Below are 20,633 nucleotides of genomic sequence, written 5' to 3' on the forward strand. Positions count from 1 at the left end.
TTTGTTGATTCATTGATGGTAAGTGGGATAGGCGTTACCCTGTCCAGGGGGATGCCTATCGGGAGTAAAAAACGTTGTGAAATAGTCTCCGTCTGGGGCTGGTGTAACTTGGGATGTCACTGTGGAGAATCACCAGGTCTCAGCTGGCCAGGCTGAGCCCGACGGCTCAAGTGAGAGTCAGGCGGGGGAAACCCGCTGAGTCTCTGCAGCCGCGGCTCACTGTGTCTCGCTGTCAGTGTGACGTCAGTGAGGGGCTGGGAGAGAGCTGTCCAATGGCTACGCGTTTCAAGGCCGGTGCCTCTTTCTCAAGCCGGAGTGGGATATGGGTAAACAACACGATTTAATAGCCTTTGAACGTGGGATGATTGTTGGCGGTCAAGCCATTGAGCGAGTATCAGCATAACAGCAGAATTCGTTAAATGTTCAAGAGAAGCTGTTGTTAAAGTGTTTAAAGACTGGACTGTCCGCCGAAAATCTGGGTCTGAACGTGCAAGTTGTGGCAGTCAGCGACTAGTCAATGTTAGGGCAGAACGGAGAGTGGCAAGACTCGTACAAGACAACAGAAGGGCAACAGTGCAGTGTCAGATTCCTCGCATCACCTTTCAACATCTCGTGGAGTCACGAGGCGGCCCAACGAAGTCATCTTGTGGAGTCATCTCGTGGCCCAACGAAGTACTGATGGGGTGGTCATAATAATCTGGCCACTCAGTGTATAAATGTAGATTCTAATAGAGGGTGGGTGACAAACCAATTCTGTGTCTCATATGGACTGGTCTATAAAAATACATGGATTTTTTACTGGGACTAGTGGCACTGGAAGCTTGGTTTGAAAAGCCAAGCAGCAGCATATGAGTGGGTAAATGTCTGTCCACAACTGCTTGGCACTTGTGTTCCATTCCACCAAAAAAAGCATTAATTTTAGGTTGAGATCAGATTTCAGCATTGTCGTAGGGAGGTTTGACTACTTCCACAAGGATACCTTTCAATATTCCGTAATGCATTCCATCTGATTATCAATAATGTATAAGTTGTGCTTCTGGACTAATAGTTCAATTTCGTGCCAAATTAATATCAGATCTTTTGCTAATAGTTTCAAAAAGTTATTGAAGTGAGACATTTAAGGTCTAAAAGTCACTTACCACTCATATTTTTGTTTCCTTAAATCTGTTAAAAAAACACTTTATATGATAATATTGTTCTGAAACAACAACAGTTCCCTTGACCTTTGCAAACCAATTTACCAGAAATGCTGATATTCATGGGAGCTCAACAAAACTCTAATTATGATGTTACAAATTCAATAAGAATCTTGGGAGAACAGTGTATAGTGTACTTTAAATATAAACTGGGTCCCTTGAAGGACAGAAAAGGTGTGTGACCTATTGGTAAAAATACAAAAGGGTACCCGAAAATGTATTTTGTGCACATAATATCTGACATGCAATATGTTCTAGCCTAAACTATCTTATTGACAGGTAAACTGTACTGAGACCAATGCAGAATCTGTCATCGCTGACCTTCCTCTAAGAATTCCATCTGTCTGGTTGAAATACTGACCTGCAAAAAGCATGCAGATTACAAATTAGGCATCATGTCAGAACTTTCTGTCTGCATACATGTACCAATTGTCAGTGCCTGAGAAAGAAATACAACCTTTTGATCAGCATGACAACCAGATAACTAGCATTTTATGAAGAGGTCAGCAATATTTTTTTTCAAATTCTCTCAGTACCGTATTCTTTTAAGACTGTACAGAATGGCAAACTAAGAACAAGGGGATTTTTAGACTGTAAAGAATGGCAAACTAAGAACAAGGGGGTTTTAAGAACAGTGAAGTATATAGTTGAGCACCCTAGGAGTAGGTATCCCTGAATTTCTGGAACTCATCAATAAAAGCTTAGCTTTGAGTTTCCCCCCAAAAAACAAACCCTGACCAGCCTATTGTAACCAAGTATAACTGCATGGGGATCTGCTGTCACTTCACTGATAAGGACAGCAGAAGACTGATTAGATTTTAGTTTATTTAGTTAAACCTATCTTTTTTTTTTTTATTGAGTATGGAAAGGCTGGAATTTCTGTTGGGTTTACCACCATCTGTGCCCCTTACTTTTTGTTCTGGTGACTGTTGCCACCTTGTTAAGGAATGGAGGGGAAAGGTCCACAGATGGTAATGCACACGTTTTGGTGTGCTCACAGTCAGGAAGCAAATTGAAACCTTAAAACACATATAGTACTTTTCTTTTTCATCCAGATATAGCTGTAGTGCAACAGTCTACACAAGTCTCTTTTGAATGTAATCTGTGAACTGAGAAACCTTGATACAGCAAAGCTATTTTCAATAGCAAAAACCCCTTACCAAAAATTTTATGTGAAAAAAATCAGTTTTTAGATTTCTTTTCTACAGCCAAAAATCAAGTTGCTCTGTTGCAGTAAGAGACACTACATGGTTCTCCCAGTTATTGGGATGGGGTGAAAAGCACTCACCTCATAGTTCTCCTTTAAGATAACCAATTACAAAAATGTAAAGATATTATCATCTGCTGTCTTCTTGTATCTCTTGGGAACAAAAGCAATATATCCTCTGCACTAGGGATGCTCAAATACCAAGTACTGTACTCGGTACAATTACAAGTACATATACTTTTCCAGCTCCAAGACTGGACTAGAGAAACATTAAAAAGTTATGAGGCAGCTGTCATTTTTAAGGAGAATACAGAGCTCCTGGGATTTGTGCATACCTGTTTTAATGTATGATTTTTTTTTCTTATAAATATATATAAGGGATGCACTGATACCATTTTTTCAAGTACAAGTACTGATGCGTGTCCAAATACTCACAGATACAAGTACTGATACATTTTTTGTTTATTGTCATGTGTCAGTTTTTCTAAAACAATACAGACTAATGATTTCAGGACAGTGGTGGATTGCCAGAGCCAGGTCCCAGCTAGAACCGCTGCAACCCTGGTAGTTCTCGTGAAAATGCCTAGTTCTAGCACTGGTATCTGAACTGGTATATAAACATCCCTACTCTGCACCATAGCTATCAATAATACCCTAAGTGCGTCACATGTTTATTTACAATGTACCTATTTTTAAAGGAAACCTGTACTAATACTAATTTCCTGGGTGTCATGTTGATATTGTGGCTTCATTATTGTCTGAGCCATTAAGCTGGAGCAGATAAGGAGTTTTGACTTCATTGTATCCTGAGTTGCACACTTGGGCAAGGTCAGTGATTTAAAAAGTATTTGAAGCAAGAGACAACCAATCATCTAGCATTTCCAGAATGGAGTCAGCAATGGTAGCCTCTTAATTTATCTCAGTACAGATTGCACTTAGATAAATGCTAGATAATTGGTTGTCTCTGGCTTCAGTAGTTTATAAGTCACTGAATCAGGGTAAGTATGTAGGCAGTGAAGTTAGAACACATTGGGGTCTATTCACGAAGCAGCCGAAGGATCTAGCCGTAGCTTCAGCCGATCCTTCGGCTAGCTTCAGACCATACTAGTTCTGGGTCAGTGGCTCAAAATATTGATGGTATGCATGGCAGCTAGGCAACTTGAATTTTCAGCAGGAGACGTAAGCAATAGCACACTACATAAGTGCAATCTTTACTTAAAGTTTTATGCAGTAAACAACATAGTTAGAATGGAATACTGGGAAGTTGAATTATCACTTTCCACTAAATGATAGTCTCCAGGTATGTAAATTGAAAGTCATGCGGTTTATTTCAGTTAATTGCTTGACTTTAATATTTTTCTCCTTATCTATTTAACAATCATCACACAGCCTACGCTTTAGAGGAGAATCATGCTAGAGTTCATGTAAGGGTATGAACCATTTATGGATAGGTGAAGACTGTGTATACTTTTTTCTGCACATCTTTTCCTCAGATGGATACAATTTTATTTTCTGTTAGGACAGTACAGAGCTTATCAAGGCATGTAAAGAAATATACAAACACTATGGATTATATCTAGAAATATGCCATTTAAATTCATTTAAAATGCTGCCTTGTAGAATGTAATAGCAGATAATACTCTAATGGAATAATTTGCTAATGCTAGTTCAGCATCTGTAACTGAAGTATGAACCAGATAAATAACACCAAAATACTGTAGCAAATCATCAGACTCTGTTACAGGAACACAGATGTTCCAGGCAATATCCTCCTGACAGAACTTGAATGTTGCTGTGTATAATTGAGTTTGACATTTCAAACATGAGATGGGGCTACTTGGTCATTTGGCCTGCGTGGTTATATGTATCATATGGCTCTAGGAGTCATGCCTGAGTGTTGCAATGCCCAATGGGATTTGTAGTTGCTTTACAGCTTGGATGGCCAGAGTTTGCCTTTCCCTGCTCTTCACTAATGCCCGGGAGAAATGACTGCCTTCCCAAAGTTTAATGTACATACTGAGAAACATTAAGCATTGAGTTGCACAAAACTGAAAACTAAGCCTTGAAAGAGAACATTTTGTTTACTTTGAATTAGGTAGGCCATAGAATATGATGGCCTTCCCAGGCACATGTACTGTCAAGGCAGAGACTGACATTATTCTCTATGAGCTGGCCTGGTGTATGCATGATAGACATGTGCAGCGGCTAAAAATGTGTTTCCTTTCTTTTAGTTTCGGATTTCGTTTATTTAGTTTTTCGGATTCGGGTCCGAAATTGAATTTGTTTCGGGATTCATATTCGGATCTGATTCAGAATTCGTGTCGGATTCGGGATTCGGAATTCAGACAAATTCCCGAAAATTCAGCTTGAGGTGGGGTAGCAGAATTGGCACATTTGTCATTTATGGTTGCTGTGCTCTAGTCTTTACTATTAAAGGGACATTAAAATCCTTTTCTTAATTTGTTTTTATCTGTTTAAATGTTAACCGTGCACGCACAGGATATGGATGAAATTTGTTCCAAATCCAACATTTCTGATTTGAAATTTTCAGATTCGGATGCTTTCAGATATGTTATATTTCGGAAATTCGGATGCTCCGAATCTACGAATTTCCGAAATTTCGTCCGAAATAAAACTGCATTTTTACTGAACATTTATATTTGTTTGTGAAGCTTATAAAAAATTACGATAGAACAGGTTGCCTTTCCCAAGGATGAATCCTGTTTCAAGAAGCATGGCCTGGTCATGTGTTTGTATCCATTTTTGCAATGAGTAAACTGTTACTGAAGACCATTAGAGGGTAATATTTCAGTATGGGAAACCTGCTCTACATTGTGCTGATTTTTCCAGAATCAATTTTTTCAGAGCACAGCAGGATGTACTGGAAACAGGGATTACCTTAAAGAAAGCTAACCTATCATATTGGCTTTTTTTCAAAAGCTACTGGACAAGTACAAATTAAAATAAATGAGTGAAAGTGCAATTGTACGTTAAGCATTAGGTTTAGGGATTATGTTGAGGTTGAGAGTTGAGTTTACAGCTTTAGGCTTAAGGTAATAGGCTAGGCTTAGTATAATGGAAAGTCTGTGTCTATGCCTTCATTTACCTGGTTTCATTTGTGACAATTCATCGAGAATCATAATACAGTCATAACTTAATAACTGAACACTTGTAATACTGTGTCTTGCAATACATTCAGTGTAATTTTGTGCCCTGTGTGTAGTCCTCTTTTAGGATATGGCACGAACAATAAGGACCTGTGTCAATGGCCTTAGGGCTTGCGTCAATGGCAACAGTTTGAGATGCTTCTGAGATCATTCAGAATTAATTGACAAGTGCAATTGAACTGCTGTTGACCTCACGCTGACCTGCATTTGAACCACTTTAAGCAGGTTTTCCATTTGCATATACTTGTATGGGAATGCAAAGGCCCCAAAAGTGTTAGCTTAACTATGTAATGATATACCATCTGTAATACTATGTGTGATACACTATATGCGGAATGCGAATACTTTGTCTTTATTTAAAAACGTATTAAACTTTTTCATCCCATTCAGATTATAGAGCATAATTCCTCAAATCAAATCAGAAATTGTTGAAACAAACTTATGTTAAATATGGCTCATTAATTCTGTCTGAATTACTAGAACACTTTCATTAAAATACTGCTGATGGCAGCAAAATATAAGTTGAATTTCATGCCTTGATACACACTGTAGAAGAAAGCAGAACAACATGATGCTTTGAAGCGCCATAGTTGTAACAGCTCTGGTGCCAGCTCTATGTGACCTTGAACAAGTCATTTCATCTTAACTCACGTTCAAGTCAATGTATTCTATGGGCAATGCAGGCATATATTTCACCATGTTTGTGAATCCTCTGCTCTGTTAGTAGAACTCCACTGCATATTAAACTGATGGTGCCATCATATTTTATCATACTGCAGTCAATTGACATTGACACTTCAAAATAAATAACAGAAATGTTCACTTGCAAAAACATACAAAAAAATGGCGATGCTTTCATTTTTTAACAATGGCTTCAAAAAGAATATTACAGCTTAGAAGAGGTTTCCTGCAAGCCCTGTAGCCATGCAGAGATTTCTGTCCCATTGCATCATTTAGAATACTGTCTAGCTTATTAAAACTTGTTGTTCAGCACATGTAAAATTTGCTAAGTGAAATTGCTGGGTTTATTCCATACCACTGTGCAAAATACATTGTCCCATCAATCAGAATTCAGCTTTCAATGATCTTACGTTAGTAAAAGGAAATGGGATTTCTGCAAATCATAACTGCTTTTTAGGATTGTTGCGAAATTTTAAATGCTGATTTTACAGTTTGAGAAATTGTGTGATTATGGGTTAATGAGAGTTAAAAAAACCATCCTGAAAGCTTCACCACAACAGTATAGAATATATACTGTTATTGTAGAGTTTTGACTAAGTCACACATACAGGTTTAAGCTTGAATTAAGTATTTGTCACCTGCTTCAGAATTATAAATTAATGAACAGCACTGGGGAAAATCTATACCCTTGTTGTTTGTGAAGGTTCTCATTCATCCGGGTCATGGTATATCTGTAAAAATTAAGTCAAGGCAACAGGATTTGCTGTATTTTTCTTGAAGATGTTTCACTGGTCATCCAACTAGCTTTCTCAATTGACTTGTGCAAAAATTATCTGGGAATAAATATGTTGAATGTTGCTCCAATCCACATAATCTGTTAGTCGCAACCAGGTGTTGAAAACATTTGCATAATTGAAGCTAGGAGGTGTTAATAACCTGCCCAGAGAGAGGTGTTAAAACAGCACTGTATGTGGCAGGCAATAGAAACCCCCCCCACCCCACCCCACCCCCACACACACACCTCTATTCAAGCCTGGCTTCTCCATTTTTATATCAATGGCTTCTTTCACACCTCTTTTAAACCAGTCCTCCTCCCTGTCTAGGATGCGTACTTGACTGTCTCCTACCGGTGCCCCATACACTGACCCTGCAACCCTCACACCATACACTGACCATGCAGCCCTCCTACCCTCACACCATACACTGACCCTGCAGTCCTCCTACCTGTGCCCCATACACTGACCCTGCAGCCCTCCTACCCTCACACTAACACTTGCGGGTATCCAGACTGGGCTTTTGTCAAAACAGAAAGAAGAGGAAAAGATGCCAAGAGTACCAGTGAGGGTGAAAAGCATGACAAACTGAAGAATTTGGTTATCCCATATGTAGCTGGGGTGTCTGAGAAACTCAGGAGGCTTTAAAAAAATATCACATCCCTGTCTGCTGGTTCACCCAAAAGACACAACGCCAAAACACAAGATGAACAACATTATGTATGCAGTTCAGTGCAGTGAGAATTGCTCAGAATTGTATGTTGGTGAAACAAAACAGCAGCTACACCAGCGTATGGCACAGCATAGAAGAGCCAAACCCTCTGGTCAGGATTCAGCAGTATAACTACATCTAAAGGTAAAAGGTCACTCCTTTGAAGACAAAGTATGCATCCTAGACTGGGAGGAGGGCTGGTTTAAAAGAGGTGTGAAAGAGGCCATTTATGTATAAATGGAGAAGACAAGTTTGAATAGAGGTGGGGGGCATCTATTGTCTGCCACATACAATGCTGTTTTAACACCTCTCTCTGGGCAGGTTATTAACACCTCCTAGCTCCAATTATGCAAATGCAATCAACACCTGATTGTGACTAACAGTTTATGTGGGTTGGAGCAACATTGACCATATGTATTCCCAAATAATTTTTGTACAAGTCATTCTGAATTGAGAAAGCTGGTTGGATGAACAGTGAAACATCTTCAAGAAAAGTACAGCCAGTCCCAAATCTCCTAAAACAGTTTGCTCAAGTATTGGAGAATGCAGTTATTAGGGGACCTTCAAGAGCATTCTCTAGGTGTAGGTTCCTGGGATTTTTACTGTCTCCTGTAAACTGGAGAAGAGATATTGGCAAATGTGCTAGGTATCTCCAATGATATAGCATGTAATTGTGCGTTTTATAAGAAGCCAAATACTCCCATTAGGGTAGGGAAGAACAGCAGTCATGCCCACTTGTTTCAAGGTCCTATTGCAGCCACCTAGGCATCTGTGACCTTTTACACTACTCTTCCTGTACATTAAGTAATAAACTTATAATCATGCTTATGTCACTTTAGTTTAGTTATTTTTAGTTATTTTCCTTCAGTTGATTTAAGTTAGGCCTCATTCACATGGGGAGTGTGGCCCCGTAGCGTGAGGGGCCTTTTTTATGTACCCAGAGCTGCAGGAAGAAGTCTATGGAGAGGCTGGAACTGTGTGCCCTCGCATGCTGCTTCCCACAGCTCTGAGCTTTGACAGCCGTACACAGATGGTGTACTGACCTGGATCAATTCTGTCTGAGTCTGAGGCCGTACGCTGTCTGTGTGTGGCTGTCAGAACTGTGAGCTGCAGAAAGCAGCACATGAGGTTGCACAGCTCCTGCATCTTTATAGATTTCTTCCTGCGGCTCTGGACCAGCTCTGCCAGCAGGTAAATACCAGAAGCAGAAAAAAGTACATTTTTTTGCCAGTTTCAAGCTCGTTTCCCCCCCACAGACTTCATAAGAAACACCGGAAAATGCGTGGCAGAAGCATGTTGCACATTTTCATGTTTGTACATGCGTTCCTCCATTGACCGCAATGTTTCTTGGACTGCCAGTCAAAACGCGCATCTTCGTGCGTACGCGTTTTTTACACGCGTAAAAATGTGCTCAATTTCCTGCACATTTTTGCATGGTTGTACACGTGTTTGTCCATTGACCACAATGTTTTTTGAGCTGCCATTGAAGACATGCGTTTTCATGTTTTCACACGTGTAAAAATGTGCCAACCGCACACAAACGTACAAAAACGATGCCACCTTGGTGTGAACTGAGCCTAAATGAGTGATTGATCTGCATAAGAAATATTTTGCAATAGATGCATTGACAACTCGGCCCCATCTTTATCACAACAGAATTCATAGCAGTATGATACAAAATGTAAATTTTGTGTGACGCAAAATGTAATTATAAAACGCTCTGTCTTTTTCTTTTTTAAAGGGAAACTTGGAAAAGGGAAATCTGTATGATATTAATACACACGACATGTATTTTAAAGAAACATAATATTTCATTTTGATTATACATATACTCCGCTTTCTGAAATGTGCTGTCCATCTGACAGTAATACATTGTGACACAGGAGATACATATATGGGATTGAATAGATAGTGTACATGAGTTATTCTTATGTATGATGAATCAACAACATATTTCATTTCCAGCAAGATTAACCTGGTCTCCGCTTTGGTTATTATCGTTGAGTGCTTGACTGCAGCCAAGCAAAAATAGAAAACGTAAATGTCTTCCATATCACTGTTACCATGGATTTATCAATCACTTCCAAACATTAATTGTGCAGGTCTATCTAAAATAAATTGATAGATTTCTTTATGGAACTACAGCATAGTCAGATCAGTCTTTTGTATGAAAACTGATTTAATTCATAACACAGTTTAAATCTTATCAAGATAAAGCACATGACATATCATTAATATTGTGACATCAGCATTGAAATGTGTCATCTGGTGTATGACAGTTTTTGTTTATACAGTAGAATTTGCTAGTAATTTTCTATACACTGTACCACTTTTCAGGTTTTTTTTCCGTTAATGTCTTTCTTTAAAGCATAATAAACAACAACTACATCACATGAAAGCAACACATGCACATTACTTATTTAATCAGTATAAAGAGAGCAAAGATGGTGTGCAAACCCATCCACAGCCAAGCAGACTTCACTTTAGTGTACAAGTATTGATAGCATTATTTTAATTCATGATCAGGTGATGTCAGATCTTTAAAGAACATAAGAATCTCTCTCTCTCTCTCTATCTATCTCTCTGTATCTCTCGCACTTGCGCTCTCTCCCTCTCTCTCTCGGAATATGAAGGGGGTACAATGCTGCTCTTTGGGGTGAGCAACCTCTTAGCCAGAAAAAAACAGTCCACTAGTATCAAAACAATGGTGCGTTTATTAAGTCTATTTACAACCTGCATTTGCTCCTGAATACCATTGATCTGTTTGTACAGCGCCTGTGCTTGTTCCTTTACAACGTTTATTATGTCCTGATGCTGAGAATTTGCCTGTTGCTCTGCAGCATTCCCTTGCTGTTTTGTAGCATTTGTTTGCTGCAAAGCTGGACACCAACTGTTTTACCAGTTCCTCCATTTTCTGCCAATTTCTGCCATTTAAATAGCAGATACTGTTATAATTTTCCAAAGTCCTCTACCACATGAGGATACATAGTGGTGTAATGAAAACTTTTGGATGAGAAAAAACTGTCCAGTAGTGCCTTGGCAAAAGAGTGATATGTTTATTTGGTGGTTTGTAGAACTGTACACAAAGGTGCTGTAAAGAACACATGAAACAAAACGTCAAAAAAAACATAGCCATGTCCTGGTACTAACTACACACAACTACCCTAACTTACACCCTGAGAAAGTCTATTGTTTGTCAGCCTTAGAAATATACAGTTTGTAAGCTTCAGCGAACTTGACATGTCTGCTCCCCAGGCTGCAAAGCATTCCCTGTGTTTATTACCTGATGCTATATTGCCTTTCAGGGAAAGGTGTAATTCTGTGGTGGATTAAAGGCCCTGGAAGGTAGATGACAAGAACCTAGGCAATATGTAAACCCCAAACAGAACCCCTCCAGGCTTTCTGCTAAACATTCTGCCAAATACCCCCTCCCCTTGTTTCAACCCCAATGTTGGAACATTTCCAGCCAAACAAGAGTGTACTTGAGACAGAGCATCTGCCTTTTCTGTGTTTTCACCCAGTCAATGTTTCATTATGAAACTGTAATCCTGTAAGGCCAGAAACCAACGGTTCACCTTGTATTTGTCCATTTTACCATAACCGTTTTTTCCTTTGGTAAGGTCAGTCAATGGGACTTCAAGAGTTGCAACATTTGTGATGAATTCCCTATAGTTACCATATAATCGAAGACAAGCAAAATACACTCCTATTCTCAACCTGACTCCCCACTTCGATTGTGTCCCAGGTGCAGGTAGTGTGAGTAACTTCCAAGTTTCCAAGCAAATACCGCACTTCACTTCACCAGAGATAAAATCTTTATTTAAGTAACAACAAAAGACACACTGTCCATTCCTCCCATATAATCCGCCAACCTCTAACCCATTTCCCCCATCTGGCTTACTCATAGAGCCCTCATAGTTACCAGTTATACCAAGGAAAGCTCTGATCTGTTTCTTGTTTGTGGGACATGGCCATGGATGTGGATGGCTTCTATTTTGATTAACTGAGGTTTTATGACTTCACGACCAATAGTGTAACCTAGATACTTGGCTTTCTCTAAACCAATGGTACACTTTTTGGGATAGTCAGTGGAACCTGCTTTACAGAGACATTTTGCAACACAAAAGGCATTTTTTTAATATTGGAATGGACACCCAGGGGTTACAATTACAGTCTTTTCCTTGTTGCTTTAAGTCGGGGGAATCTGCCCATATCCATTTTCAACTCCAAAGTTGTCAGATAACAGGCTGTCCTCTGTCTATTAGCTCATTTATCCAGGGAAAGAAATCAGTTATCTTTAAAATGACCCTCTTAAAGTCATTACAAAACCTCCATCTACCGTTTGGCTTTAGGACTAAATAATAGGACTAGACCAGTCGCTACAGGAATCTTCAGTTATGCCTGGCTCAAGCATTTTATCTATGCCTTTTTCCTTGCTTCAGGTATTTGGTAGGGCTTGAGTTTGACGTGAACCCCAGATTCAGTAATAATATCATGTTGTACAATTGAAGTCTGGCTAAGTAAGTCTGAAAAAAAATTGTCAATGTTTTTTATCAGGAATTCTGTGGCTTCCTGCTTTTGGGAACTAGACAGCATATTGCGATTTTTACTTCAGGAACCAGAGGGGACTCACATGAAAGGCTACTGGTGTGGACTCTTCAGCTAAGGGGACTCTGTCTTTCCAGGGCTTTAGCAAATGTACATGGTATATTTGTTCAGCTTTCTTTTTCCTGGTTGATGTACTTTGCAATATATAGGTGAAACTCGAATAATTAGAATATCGTGCAAAAGTAATTGCAGTAAGTCCTGCAAAAGGGGCCCAAACCAAGTACTGAGTACATATGCATGCTTGTACTTTTCAGAGGTCCGATATTGTTCTATGTACAATCCTTGTTTTATTGATTGCATGTAATAATCTACTTTTTTGAGATTGTGGATTTGGGGTTCTTGGGGTTTTCATGAGCTGTAAGCCATAATCATCACAATTATGACAAATCACGGCTTGAATTATCTTGCTTTGCATGTAATGAGTCTATCTCATATATTAGTTTCACCTTTTAAGTTGCATTAGTGAAATAAATGAACTTTGCACGATATTCTAATTATTCGAGTTTCACCTGTACTTTCCCAGCTTTATCAATAACTTCAAAAGGGCACTGCCACTTAGCCAGGGAACTACTCTTAATGGTGGTGATCAACATCAGAGCCTGGCACCAGGCAAGTAAGGGTGGATTGGGCACTCCAGTTGTATATTATTTGTTGGGTGGCCTGAGCTAAATGTTCTTTTACAATCAACTAATATTACCACAGCAATTCTATCCTGTATTTGTGAAATATGTTCAATTACACTTGTGTGCACATTTCTGGCAATACATTTTTTTAAATACCTCTCCAAAGGTGGAAATGGGCTTTGAGGTTGTTTTAAATCATTCCACCAAGCTATCAGTTTGAAGGTGGTTCACACAGAGGTTTGCAGATGCATCAACTTAAACAATTTAAACTACTCTTTGATTAGTGATGAGTAGGGTAGGGACCTCTGCTGAACTGAACACCTGGAGAAATTCCTTGGTGATATTCTTGGTAGATGTATTGCTTAGATGAACAGCCTCAGTGTAATGCTTAGCATATTCCATAACAACTAGAATATGCTGATGGCCCTGGGCAGACATAGGCAGTGGACCCAGAGGCAGGTTCATGGCAATTCTCACAAAGGGCACTCCGATGATTAGCAGAAGCACTTAGGGACTCTGAAAAGTAGGGCAGGAGTGCAGACATTTGACACAATTCTACAGGATTTACAATTATTCTCAATTCTTTTTGTACCCCAAGCTAGTAAAATCTTTGTAAAACAGTTTAAGTGGTTTCTCTCAAACCTCAAATGACTGCTCAACAATTGCCTGTGTGCAAGCTCCAGTACCATCTTCCTGTATGGATCACCAACTGCTCAATACGTTTATAATATTTAAAAACTTGATACAACAAATCCTCATTGCTAATGATACAGAGAAAAGATAGCCTGTCTCCCGGTAGGATAGGTTCACCATTGATCATTACATTTTCCCAGGCCCTGACAAGGGTAGAGTCATTTCACTGTTCCATACCAAAGTTTTATCTATGAGTGTTGAGATCAGGAAACTCCAGAGTAATTTCAGCTGCCCACTCTCAATGGCTATATGGACTTCATCAGACTCCTCCAGTTTTTTTATGAGAACAGAATAAGGAAAAACTGGGGGGATCCTGAGAGGAATACTTAAAATCCAAATGTTGTGTGTAGGCCAATGATTTGGACTCTCTGATTCATATACCACGACTGGATCTGGATGGTTAATTACATTACATTCGGAAGGCACTGCATTTATTTTACTTGGTGTTAAATATTTAGTATACCTGATAGTAATATAATCCTTCTAAACATTTCCTAGGACTAAACTGCAGGCACATAGCTGTGATTGTACATACCTACAGATTTCATCTTCAGTGCCTCAGGAGCATCAAATGCTGGACAACTATGACATGAATTATGAAGTCTTAGTAATGTCAGAAGCTGCACTTCTTGCGCCTCCTTAATGGCCAGTCTCTATTATAGGGGGCCTTATTGGTGAATGAAAATGTGCAGAAGATGGCAGGGGGTTAGTTTATATTTGCAATTAAGAAACCTAGAATTTGGGCTTCCTGTGGCACTGGAAGAGACATCTGAGGGAATGTGTCTGCATATTATTCCTTTGGGGCACATAGTACTGACAGATGTACTTTCAGAAATAGTAACACAATTGTTTTTAGAAAGTGGTGCATTCATTGTAAAGGGGGCCTCCCCTCTATAACTGAGCGATGGAGCAGCACATGTGTGAAAGGTAGCATTGGCAGCAAAGGTTGCAGATTGCTGGATTAACATTGTGACCTGAAAGTTAAAACGCCTTTGTTAGCCCCCCCACTCCCCCCAAAAAAACAACAGTCTTGGGCAAGGGTCTTCCATAAAATGATTAGGTTGCTAAAAAAGAAAAACGTCAAAAAGGTTATATATGATTTTATATTTCAAATCTGTATGCATCAGCGTTGAAGTGAAACATGTTAAGATGAATTACAACTTTATTGCAATTACCCCATAGAAAATCCTATATTGAATTTGAATGAACAGTTCATTAGATCAATTTTGCAATTATCTAATGGACAGTAATGGACATCACTGAATTATGCTCCCATAATTGACTTTTAGTTAAAACGTGTATTAGAAGTAAAGATTCGGTCAACACAATCTCTTGAAAAGATCATTATTACCATACATTTATGGAAATCTTCTTATGACATATAACTTTGATTGCATATAGCAGATAAAACAAAACCTTCATCAAGAAGTGGCACTCACCTGATGTGAACATGAAAACTCATAATAACACAAGAAAGAAGTATAGTTTTGATCAGAGTAGTAGCAGACTTGATCGTACAGTCCATTTCTACTCGGTACACAGAAATGAACAACTGTTTAGATACTGGCGGATTTACTTGACTCCCACTCAGGACTATGGCACTATGGAAGAAAAGGAGCATTCATTAAGTTTCAAGAATATCATTGTATACAGTGTTATTAGATTGTCATAATTGTAGTACTGCTTTGAAGCCACATTTTGAAGAATAATCCAACAGTTGAAATGATGAAGGTGAATAAGAGACCTAAGGTGGTCAGGTGGGGTACCAATTACAACTGCTAAGCGTTTTGGGCAAACCTCAGAAAGGTTTTCTTTCAAAATGGATCTGTTATTAAACTGTTCCTGCAATTATGACATTGATGACAGTGTCATTGTTTGAACCTGCGCTATGAAGAGACTATAGGAGCAATTTTGTACCCGTTCCCCAGTGCAGTCTACCAGCTATAGCAAGCTGATCAATATGGTTAACACTGCCTGTGCTATCATTTAATAAGACCTAACCTGCAGGTCTATGGAGCGCAAGGATTTCATTTCTCAGCAATTAGCGGCATCTTTTAGCAGTTGAGTGGATCAGGAGCTGTCCACGGTGGTGGTGGTGCTGAAGCTTCGCTCAATGACTGTTGAGTGCACCATTGTTTTAAAGGGCAATCAGTTTCCACGCTCGCTCGAAATCTAAATCAATGTCATCGCAAGACTGCATCCTGTCCCATAGTCAGCAATAACTCTGGCTCATGTAGCCTGTACAGTATCTCTACACACAGACACACACAAAAAGAAATGATCGCAGCACAGCTATCATTTCCATGAGTAGGGATGCAGCTTCTCTTCCACAAAGGTCAGCTGCAGTCTTTTGCTCTAAGACATGTGTTTTAAATCTCACATTGCATCTGCAACTGAGCACCCCCAGTTTTAGACCCTCTTGCTGAAAGGACAGCGTCACTGTACTGTGGACAGGTATGATGGGATCGCATGTTACCGTCCACCTAGCTTACCGGCAATTACATTCCTCTTTCTGTTACCAGGTTTTATGAGCACTGGTGCAGAAAAAGGCGACTGCTGTTTCTTTCTTTTTTCATCCATAAGCCCTTACCACCTCGTCTTTCCTGACTTGTCCCTCAGCAGGTGTTGGGTAGTTATTGCAGACATGACATGTATGAGCCTTATGGACTTTCCTAAAAGCAGTCAAGCCATTCATCCTTAGCAACCACACAGCAGAGCAGGGAAAATGACATGCCGGCTATTGCTTACCGAATGAGCTCTGGGTGCTTTTTGTATCAGGCCCTCAGGTGAGATCGGATGCTCTTCATGTCCTGTCACCTTGGTCGGGTCCTTTTATTTTTTGGGATGTGGTCCCTCAGTAGAAGTGTGGCAGCGCACGGTGGATGGTAGGGATGCTAGCTGCTGGTGGTGGCCTCTCCAGTTCTGCTAGAGCTCAGCTCCTCCCTCCGGGATGAACAGCTTCCCAATCCCTCTATCAATGAACAAGTGTTCTCCTCGCAGTGATCTATATCTCTTCTACTTTTCCTCCAGTGGCCATAGACAACTCTCACTGTAACTGTTGGGCTCTCTCTTAAGTGCTGGATCAGAGGGAATGCAGCCCCAGTCTATGCAACCTCACAATGAGCTCTCTTGAGAAATCCACAAGTTGAGAGAATAAGGTAGCTCGGAAAATTTGGCTGCCACATTCCGACAAGTAGGAGGGGGGTCTCCACTGCAAGTAAATAACTCATTCCCCATCCACAAACCTAACCTAAATGCCGTGCCTGCTAGATCAGAATGATTATTGATCTCCTCTGCACTCGGAGGGGGGGGGGGCTGTGTGAAGAACTGTGACAGTTGCCTTATATATTAATATATTCTTTTTTTCATACTGTAGCCGCAGTCAATACATCACTCATCTTTTCAGCGTGTCTGCATCATTCATGTCCTCTGACAGAGCTGTCAAATTCGGCATTTGCTTAGAAGGATCTTAACCTCCGATCACTTTGTCTATTATCTACATTTTGTTTTCATATCTCTATAGGTTGAACTGATGGACAGGTGTCTTTTTTCAACCTGACAAACTATGTAACATGAACATATTTATTCTTTTTTTCTCTCTCTCTCTCTGTTGGTTGAGCTTGAAGGGCTTGTGTCTTTATTCAACCTCACTATCTATGTAACAGTGCCAGCCTGGCTTGAAATTCCTGCTTTTGGGTTTGGTAATAAACACATTTTCTGGCTATGCATTAGTGTATTTCATGTGAGTTTGTGTTGCATATGAAGCAAAGCTCACAAATCAGTTGAGCCTGTGTTAGTGATTTTCCACACAATTACCTTGATGGAAACCCGTTTAACCCTTTAATTGCTGTCATGTGTTAGTAACACCCACTATGTTAATGCTTAAACTGCAACTTACTGAAGCTGGTTTACTAAAGGAGTTCAGACTCTTTACAGATATGCTGTGTGATTTACTAAAGGGGTTGAGACTATACACCATACATTGTGTGAATATTCACTTCAGTTTGGCAAATCATGTAAAAGCAAATTCCCACTTAGATATTTCATCTGCACATGATTGGCAAGCTGTAGTGAATATTTACACATTCTACTGTGAGCATTCTCAAATCCTTTATTAAATTAGCTCAATTGGACTAGGTACAGAGATATCAATTATCAATTCAACTGTACATCTCGGACATTAATAAACATGTTAACACAATTAGGAGTTTAACAAAGTATCCCTATTGTATATATTTTTTATATTTATTCATCTTAAACAAGGCTCTTGATCTTTATAATGGATGACATCCCTATATTCTTTATAAAAAATTGCAGGGTGCAGTGATACATAGCAACTAATCAGAATTCATTTGTCATAAATATAATTTTCTGAGGTGAATCCCTTAATGGGTGTATTTTTATTTATTAGGTAGATCTAAATATCTGTGGATATTGAAAAAATACAGGTTTATCTATAGCTCCAACATAATGAAAAAAAAAAATCCGTTTTTTTTTGGAGTGAATGAAAATGCACTGAAAGACACTTAGTTGAAACTTAAAATATATATGACACCTTGATCAGAGATTTGTGGCCATTTGTACAGGGGGCTATTCAATATTTGTGCCAGGATTTTGGCTATTAAAAAAGAACTCAGCACTGCAGTGTAAAAGAAGTACCAGTTGAGGGCGCTATGCTTCCATACATACATGGCAAATGTGATTTTTTTTTTAGTGTGATATTTCTGTGCCTTATCTGAGGGTGGAGCAGTTGTACTATAAAATGCAGAATATATTGGAAATTGTCCCAGCGCTGCTACAGAACAAAGGCAGTACAGAATACTGTACAGTATATTCATTTCCTACTAGCTGACCAATGTACTTGTTAAAATTAATCATTTCTTAGCCACTTCATATTTAACACAGCATGTCATTAGCTTGGTATATTACAGTGGGCTTATAAAACACTAGAGAAGTCTCCAGTGTAGTGTTTGAGGTAAGACAAAAGTAATAATAAAAAATTAAGTCTGCTCCCAGGGGATCTGCTACAATTGTTTGCATTTATATGGATGAATGCAATAACTGCATGACCCTGAAAACTAATAGAGTACATGTGCAGCTAATGTGGCGTTACTGTAAATGACGTGGAAACAACAGAAAATTAGAAAAAAAATATTTTGATGGCATATGTAAAAAGAAGTAATATAAATATGTCTTTATCACATTAGGATTTCCTTCCAGCAGCGAGCGTGAAGATCACTTAAGGCTGCGTGATAGGCATATGATATGTGATCTTTCATCTTTCTTCCTTTGTGCTACTTTTTAAGTCTTTGTGTTCATGGCTTTGTAAACAAAGATATAGGCATTGGCAGAGATAGAGTATTTCTCGTGTCATAGCATTAGGCTTGGAACTGGCCACATGCAAAAACCCCTCCAATGGTGTCACCAGGTGAGGGCCACCCCCTCACCCCCCTAGTGACGCCACTGCTGCTTTCCATTGCTCTGCACTGGTTTGGACACCGTGGGGAGAATTTATCAAAACTGGAGCAGACAAGATCTGGAGCAGCTGCTCATAGTAACCAATAGCTTTCCTCTTCAGTTTGTTCAGTTCAGATTTTAAAAAATGAAACCTAGAAGCTGATTAGTTGCCATGGGTAACTGCTCCAGATTCTGCCTGCTCCAGTTTTAATAAATCCCCCAAACCTATTGAGGTGCATTTGAATGGCAGGTAAAGCATGTCAAATACAATCTTTTCTTATCAAAAGCTCAATTTTTCATGAAAAATACATGCAGCTGCTTTCAAATAGAGTATGCAGATTTTGAAAAGAAAATTTGCACATGTGCAAATGGAAAATGCAATGCTTGATAAAAACGCCTGTCCAGCCTAAATTTGTCTGATAGTTGTTGGTATATTTTGATGTACAAAAAGGTAAAAAACTGTGTTGAACTTTGAAAGAAAAACTGAGCAATCATCAGATTTTAGACATACTTTTGAATATAATCAATAATCTAATCAATGAGTGTTAATGTAATATGAACCTTTTATAACTATTAGTTACTGTACATATGTACATCGTGGCTTTCATATTTGTTCTTTAAAAGTGCATTATCTCTGTAGTCGGTAATGATGCGAACACCCACAATTATCCTGATAGTCAGAGACCATGCTGCTTAGATTATACAGTATGTCAAAAAGGTACGCTTGGCACCAGCAGTTTTTTTATTCATGGCAAATAGGAGGCAGTTGTTTTCATAATATGATCTGGTAATGCTACTACGTGACCAATTTTAGGCCACCAATTTTAAGCCACCACCTAAAATTGGTGGGAAAAAAATTCCAGCACAAGGGGCAAAGGGGGTTCTTCACAGTAAGATCAGTTAGGGTCTGGAACTCACTGCCACAGGCGGTGATTTTAGCGAATAATGTGGAATTGTTCAAGAAAATTTTGGACGATTTCTTAAGGGACCGTAATATACAGGGGTACAGGTAGTCCTAGAATGAGATCCTAATAGGTTGGACTTGATGGACTAATGTCTTTATTCAACCTCAAATACTATGTAACTATGTAACTTAAAGCTTATGTAAACCCTATATCTATTTTTAAGTATGTTTGGCATCATGTCTCATTGTATACAGTTTTCCTAAACAAATCATTTTTGGTGAATCTGTTTCAAAGTTTATTTTATAGAGATCCTACCAGTAACAGCACTTTTTGTTACAGGCTGACAACGCTAGTCACTAGGCAAGTCACTAACTCGTAATTAGCACCAACATTGAGTCTGCCTGAATGTTGAATGTTGAATCTTCAGTTGAATGTTGGATTACCCATCAGGTTTTTTAGGTACACAACCCAATGGCCAATGGAAGGAGCTTTCACCGCAGGCTGACAATGCTTCCACTAATTGAGAGGCATTGGCTTAGTGTTGTCAGCCTCCAACAGGAAGTGCTGTTACTGGGCAGGATCTCCAGGTAAGAAACTATGCTCTATATATA

The 20,633-nt window shown here is 39.2% G+C and overlaps 1 protein-coding gene across 1 annotated transcript in view; it reads right to left on the bottom strand.

Annotated features, from left to right (window-relative positions):
• GABRA5 (gamma-aminobutyric acid type A receptor alpha5 subunit) overlaps positions 1–15,198 on the bottom strand; it is a 168,307-nt gene extending 153,109 nt beyond the window's left edge. The window contains exon 1 of the mRNA XM_018563208.1: positions 15,100–15,198. Coding sequence (XP_018418710.1) covers positions 15,100–15,185 — 86 coding nt within the window. The 5' untranslated portion in view covers positions 15,186–15,198. The remainder of the gene's footprint in view (positions 1–15,099) is intronic.
• Between the last annotated feature and the right edge of the window lie 5,435 nt (positions 15,199–20,633).

This window comes from Nanorana parkeri, unplaced genomic scaffold, assembly GCF_000935625.1.
Source record: "Nanorana parkeri isolate BGI_ZX_2015 unplaced genomic scaffold, ASM93562v1 scaffold21, whole genome shotgun sequence".
NCBI lineage: Eukaryota > Metazoa > Chordata > Amphibia > Anura > Dicroglossidae > Nanorana > Nanorana parkeri.